We start from the raw sequence: 7284 nt of genomic DNA, 5'->3' as shown, positions 1-7284 counted from the left end.
AGGCCTAGTACGTAGTTATTCTTCAACAGTCACAATTCAGATTCTGCCGGCCGCTGATTGCTAGTGAACAGGGGGAGGGAGAGAAAGAGTTAGAAGAACTGAAATAAGCCGTGACGTATAATAAACATCATACAAAATAATAATATAACTAACGAATCCGTATAATATAATAATGTTGTATGTTATAAAGTAAAGTAAATGCGTTTAATATAATACAATTATATTATAATATAATGTATTTTATTAATAATATAATATTAAATGTTCATAATATAATGCTAAAACCAAATAATATAATACAAAAAGTCAATAATTTGTTACATTTTTCACATAATATATTAGAAATAGATATAATATAATGCTAAAACCAAGTAATATAATGCAAAACGTATAATTCATTACAATACAATATATAATATAATTAAAAAATGATATAATAATATAATATTTTGAATACTTCAGACAGCTGAGGCTTGCCATAACCCCACTATACAAATAATTGGTCGTCTATTGTTACGGATTACAGTATGTGTTATTGCCTGAATACAGTTAACATAATTATATATTTTGTAAACATAATGTTAGTTGGTCACTACTTATTTATTACTTATTATCACTTGTTATATTACAGTATAGTATAGTAAGCGTACTGTATGTTTATATATTGTGAAAACTTTTTATGCTACACAATTCCTAATTGTTTTGTTAATTAGTAAAATTAGTTATATTGCTAATATAAAACATTCATTTGTAAGTAATTTCATCAATATTAGATGTAAATGTAATGTGAGTTCTTATCTGCTACTGATATAATTAAGGTGCAGGTAAAAAATTAGCATATTACAAGTGGCATCACATGTCTACTATCATTTCAATAACGATAATTGTTATAAAGGCTGAGCGTGCATGGCTGTATTCCATTGTTAATTACCATCAGGAGGAACGTAACAAAAGGCGTCATACTCAGCTGAAGTGGTGGTGGTTTCTTCAAATAAACCGATATATTCACAGGTTGTGCCGTGTACTATGGAACATGACCTCACTACTCTCTCTTCTGCAATCCAACCACGGATGGGAGAGAAATATCCCTTCAAGTAAGCCTTGTTAACTTGCTCTTTTGTTGCAATTGTACCACCGATATCACGACATTTTTCCGACGCCTCTTTAAATGTGAGACTCTTCTTTTGTTCTCCCCTTATAGCTATTACCCAATGAGATGGATACGGGTACTGGTTGAGATCAATGTTTGATAGCGAACAAAAAGCCTTTCGTAACTTTTTTTTTTCGAGATTTGTGATTTTAAATTTTCCTCCAACTAATATGTTAGACCAACACGTATCAATATAATCTTCTACACAACAAGCTCCAGACATATTGTGAGAAAACCAAAATTTTTTGTCCAAGCACATTGTAACACCATTTAGACTAGCATTATAAACCTCCATAGGTAGGGCCAGGTGTCCTCCAAACTCTGACTGACATCGGGTTTCTGCCCCAACGTAATTATAGCCTGTACCATTATTCTTTCTAAGGTACAGAATCTTGCTAGCAGGGTAGTAGCTATGTGTATCTTGTGGTTGATTTGAGTAGATGTAGCAGTAGAAGCAACTATACAGTTCATCACGTTCTGGATACAGGTTGAAACGAGTCGATGCATCCACAAGATCACACCCGGTGTCTTCATTGCTGAAGGTTACTTCTCCACTGATAAGCCAACACTGGTCACATGTCATTTTCATTCCGTATTTGATGGCAGACACCAATTGCTCGTAAAATGCTAGATTTCCTTTTAATTGCAAACACTTATCTAATGCTTGCTGGTAGTTTACTTCGTCCATTACCTTTATGAATGCGCCATTTTGAAACTGTAATAATGAAAATTAAAACGTTTATGTTGTCTACAGCAAGAATCAAGCTCAGTGCTTTACCACACATTTTAATCGTTTAGTAGCCTACTACACACACAAATCATTATTCGGAGACCTACCCGAATATTTTTACATTGGAATGAAATCGTAGGCAAAGTATGTTTGTGTTATTTATTGGGGGAGATAATCTGTACCCTTGCGCACTCAATAGCTTCCCATTCACCCTTCTTGAGAATCGCCATAGAATATTAAGCACATACCTTAATTTCGTATTCCAGCAACACATCATTATCTGCTATCGAATTTTTAATATCGCATCCAGGCACGCTTCCTTCAACCAAAGGCCTACTAATCCTAAAATAATCACATGCATCGTAACCTAATCTTAAACATGCTTGTGCACATCGAATGCTGATTGGTTGATCACTCATTTTTGCTGAAATGGTTCCAGTTTTCGTACGAAACAGCACTGTTCTAAGCCCTGGTGTTCGAGCTGAAAGGAGAAGAAATCTTGTAATACTCATATTATCGTTTTTAGCAGTTTTACTTTATCGTTATCATCACCTTCGTATTTTGTAGATATCTACTTTTAGTAACGTTAACCGACATTGGTTCATCATCATCATAGTCATCGGCATTACCGTCATCATTATCATCGTCATCTTCTTTTTCGTTCTCGTTTTTCGTCACTTCAATTTCTATAGTTAGTTACAGCTTAATAATCAGACTTAGTTACCATGTGCCGTAGCAATTAAAATGACTGCAGCTATCCAATACATAAACAACATCACAGAACACGAACTAAGAAATGCCACTGGAAATGAAAAGATAAAGAATACATTTAACAAATTGTTGTTGTTATTTTTTTTGTTCTTTGCAACAAAACCTCCTGTATTATGAACTTTTAAAAAGTTAAAGACCCATCCCTACAATTTTTGACGTTTTGTCAAATAATGCAATATATGATATTAATAAAAATATTAAACCAGGTCATCCCTTTTCTTAAATGTACATTTTATGGTAAATTATGATAAAAAGAGAGAAACAATGCACTACCTAAGTAGCACGCGGTGAATTTCCTCTCGTGGACCAAATCAAGTCTAGCTACAGTAGGCTTGATTTTGTAGGCCTTGCTGGTAAACAGCAGCGACGTACTAACATCGTACAATAGCTATAGGCCTAGCCCATAGAGATAATATCTCTATGCCTAGCCTGACGTTCTTCAAAGTGGGTGAATTACAGAAGAAAACTAAAATATCAATCCGCGTGCAATGCATGTTGAGATTTATAGTTGGCTGAGAATAGAACTATTGGAAAGCCATGACCACCAACGTTCTTTGAGGACTGAAGAAGGCCTACTCTCAATAGGTGTTATAGAAATAGGTTGTTATATCGAAATAGTAATATCTAAATCTAGTCCTTCTTCAGATTTATATAATACAATAGTATTGAGATAAAGAATCAGTTTATTTATTTCAAAATATATTTTAGTAAGTAATACACAGCCTGGCTTCTTTTAAAATAATAACTACACAACTGCAATAATAGGCCGGGTGACAAAAGGCCGGGTAGCAACAGGCCGGGTGGCAAAACACCTAAGGTGGTAACAGGCCGGGTTGCAATTGGCCGGGTGGCAAAAGGCCTAAGGTGGTAAAAACCCAAGTGGTTGAAGGCCGGGTGGCGAAATGGACAGGGTGGTAATTGGCCGGGTGGCAATAGGCCGGTGGAGAAAGACCGGGTGGCAAAAGGCCTGGTGGCTATATGCTGGGTGGCAAAATAACAGGTGGAAACAGTCCGGAACCCAATATTTGCATACAAAACAATAGCGAATAATTTAATTATGAAAAATAAATGAATTAATGAAATATAAAAAACATATAAACAGTATTTCTGGTTCGACACCAACAATTATTTGAAAATGTACACATGTTCCATCTTATATGCTGTACATCAAATATTTTTTATAAAAAAATCGATATTAATTAATGCATATACTTTGTATTTGTATCAGTAGTTTTCGATTTACAATATTTAAAAAAACAGCAATAACAAAATAATATTCTTACCAACAAATAATGAAAAAAAAAACATTATATAAATATTCTTTATAAATATAAAATAATTGTAAAATAGAAAATTTGATTGACATTATTTAATAAACAACCAAGTATAATCTTACCAACAGTTGTTGAACATCAGTTGTTGAAACTTCTATTTAGCAGCATCAAAGTTAAGAGCAATCATATAATGGGATATATTTATATGTCAGTTGTAAATATATACTTGTGGTCATGGCTACATATCACCGGGTTGGAATTCCTGTTCGTGTATATGAATAATGATTGACTTTTAAATTAAGTTTTCACTTGGCTAGTCAGGAGTTGACATCACTAAAAATGTTTTGTTTCTATCTCTCCTATAAGGACATTTATGTTTGCTGTACGTATTTTATGTTAAAAGTAATCATAATTCAATTATGTGAGCAAATATTATCGGTTGATCGTGTACATAATAACTATTTTCTCCTTATTAACAATAAAACATAATTGAACTAACATTAAAGGTTTTATTTAATTGCTATTCAATAAATGATATTAAAAAGAAGTAGAATAAAAGAACGTTTTGCGTATGAGATACTTTTCAATGAAATTAAAATTTACATTTCTTTTTTTTCAGTTGAAAATGGGTATAATAAACAGTCGAAAACTCTGTAAATAATTATTTTTAAGGTTTTTTTTTATTACAATATGAGTTATTATAATTCATTGATTACTCATACTTCGCTAGAAAAATGAATAATACTATTTATAATAGAGCTTTAAATCTATAAAAGTAAAGTAAAATATATAGTTTACAATCACGTACGTGACTTTTATTCATACATAACAAATATCAAAACATGCAGTGTCGTATTAGTTACACCTTGCTTGTTCATAGAATACGGAGGAAATTGCATCCCCAACCTTCTTCCAGACCGGAGTCCAGTGCTAAATATAGGAACATTATAACAAAAAGCGTCCTAACCTAAAATGGGGTTTTTTTTTGGTTTCTTCAAATAAACCTATAAATTCACAGTTTTTGCCATGCACTATGGGACATGATTTTACTACTCTCTGTTCTGCGATCCAATCGAATACTGGAGTAATGAAGCGTGCTCTTTCAGTGTACCACTAATATCACCAAATTGTACCGACGCCTCTAATGGCTATTACCCAGTGGTGGATACTGGTTTAGGTCGATGTTGGAAAGTGAGCAAAAACTCCTACGCTGATTCCAAACACATTTAACACCACTTAAACTAACATTATAGACATCTCTAGGTAGTGCCATGTGACCTCCGAACTCTTTCTGACATCGAGTTTCTACAGTGGCTGATTTCCGCCAAAGAAACAAATTATTTTATAATAATACAGCGTTATAACGCCGTATTAAGGCGTTATAACGCCCTAAATATACAATCTGTTCACACGTACATGCGCATGCGTAGTACATCAACAAACCTCTCGGCGCATTCATAGATTTTAGAAATTCACGTGGTACATTACTGGCCATCTTTGTGTCCAATATGCCTATGTAGTGTATGGAGTCGAGTCATTTGCTTAAAAAATGTATAACTTTCACAAGGTTTTAAATATCTAATTTAATATCAAAACAATCAATTTGTTTAAAGGTTTTTGTTAAGATAACGCAATCATAAGTTACGGCGAAGATGATTTTAATCTCATAATTTATTTGTAAATTGAAAAAAATGTTTTTTCTTATCGTAGAAATGAATGTTTACTTGAATGAATGAATGAATTTTAAACAACAAAATGTAAAAACAATGCATTACTATTAGAGAATCGCTGTACAAAATAAACGCGCACGCGTAGAGCGTGCATAGAGCGCACAGCCAGAGCCGTTAAATTAAATGGATTAAATCTATTTTGATTAAAATCATCAAAATAATATTATTATTTTAACAAAAACCTTTAAACAAATTGATTCAATCCATTTATAGTCGAAACTTTTATGGCTCTGGGTTTGTTGATGTACTACGCTTGCGCATGTACGTGTGAACGGATTGTAAAATTAGGGCATTATAACGCCTTAATACGGCGTTATAACGCCCTAATTACGGCGTTATCACGCCGTATTATTATAAAATAATTTGTTTCTTTGGCGGAAATCAGCCACCGTAAGTTTCTGCCTCACCGTGATTATAACCTGTATCTCGGTTTCTTCTAAGGTAGAGAAGATTGCCAACAGGGTAGTAGCTATGTGTATATTGTGCTTGGTTTGGGTAGATGTAGCAGTAGAAGCAACTATACACAGTTCACCACGTTCTGGATACAGGTTAAAACGAGTCGATGCATCCACAAGATCACACGTGGTGTCTTCATTGCTGAAGGTTACTTCTCCACTGACCAAAACTGATCACATGTCCCATTCATTCCGTATTTGATGGCAGACACCAGTTGCTCGTTTCAGACACTGATATGATGCTTTATGATAGCATACGTCACATTTTACCATGATAAACGCACCATCTCGTAATGCACGTATCGTAATAGGCAAACGCAGAAAAGCTTAAATTGTTAGTACGGACTTCTCTAAATCGGCGTCCAAGCGGTCTTATACCTATCTGATATTTTTCAAACGGGTTCAGTGAGCGCATATACTATAATTTAGATTTAGAGACTAAAAATAGAACGTAATAGGAAATAGACTGTAAAAGATTTTAAAAAATGTAATTTTTCAGCTTTTTTTGTTTTTGGCTGTCATTACAAATATACATATGCGACTTATGTCCGATTTCGCTCGCATATGCCATTACTCTGTGTTTTGCTCTATTATTTGTGAAAAGAAATATTATTATTATTATTACTAATAAAATATAAAAAAATGTGATTACACTTTTAAAGAGATAAACGAATTTAATTCAACAATTCTATACATTTTTATTAATTTTTTCTATTGCATGACGAATTGTTTTTTTATGTTGCTCTTTGCGACAAACCCATCTATATTATAGACTTTTAAAGGAATAAAATAATTTATATTTACTTACTTTATATTTACTGTGTACAACGAACAGAAAAAACAATTCTTACCAACAACGAAAATAATTAGTTGAAATTTCTATTACCAATAACACAATTTTTTCAGACATAAACAAACACTGGATGCCCTTGCTACATCTCACTGGGTTACAATTCCTGTTCGTTTATACCATTAATACATTTCTAAAGTAAATGTTGAATTTGAATAGCCTAGTCATAAAATAACATCACAACAAATATTTTTCTCATAATATAAAGACACTTTTCCAGTAGGTATTTTATGTGAAAAGCAATCATTATCAAATTAAGTGATCAAAAGTAATCGGTTTTGAGCGTGTACTTACCACTAACCATTTTTCTCGTTGAATTGCAAT

General features: G+C 33.0%; 1 protein-coding gene across 1 annotated transcript; it reads right to left on the bottom strand.

Moving 5' to 3' along the window:
• Window positions 1-923: 923 nt before the first annotated feature.
• On the bottom strand, window positions 924-5420 carry LOC140057646 (uncharacterized). The gene is made up of 4 exons (XM_072103364.1): window positions 5369-5420; window positions 2456-2566; window positions 2129-2361; window positions 924-1865 (listed from the first exon to the last, which is right to left on the bottom strand). Exons 1-4 carry the CDS (start codon window positions 5418-5420, stop codon window positions 924-926), a joined length of 1338 nt encoding a protein of 445 aa, XP_071959465.1.
• Between the last annotated feature and the right edge of the window lie 1864 nt (window positions 5421-7284).

The sequence above is a fragment of the Antedon mediterranea genome, chromosome 8, assembly GCF_964355755.1.
Source record: "Antedon mediterranea chromosome 8, ecAntMedi1.1, whole genome shotgun sequence".
NCBI lineage: Eukaryota > Metazoa > Echinodermata > Crinoidea > Comatulida > Antedonidae > Antedon > Antedon mediterranea.
The sequence above is the reverse complement of the archived record's forward strand: the minus strand, read 5'-3'. Positions and strand labels throughout refer to the sequence as shown.

Bases quoted from the DNA above. Each gene is read 5' to 3' on its own strand.
- LOC140057646 (XM_072103364.1), bottom strand. From the start codon at position 5,420: ATGGCCAGTAATGTACCACGTGAATTTCTAAAATCTATGAATGCGCCG. The intron at 2,567-5,368 runs GTTTGTTGATGT...AACTAACTATAG, and splicing joins ATCTATGAATGCGCCGAGAG to AAATTGAAGTGACGAAAAAC. The intron at 1,866-2,128 runs GTATGTGCTTAA...TCATTATTACAG, and splicing joins TGCTGGAATACGAAATTAAG to TTTCAAAATGGCGCATTCAT.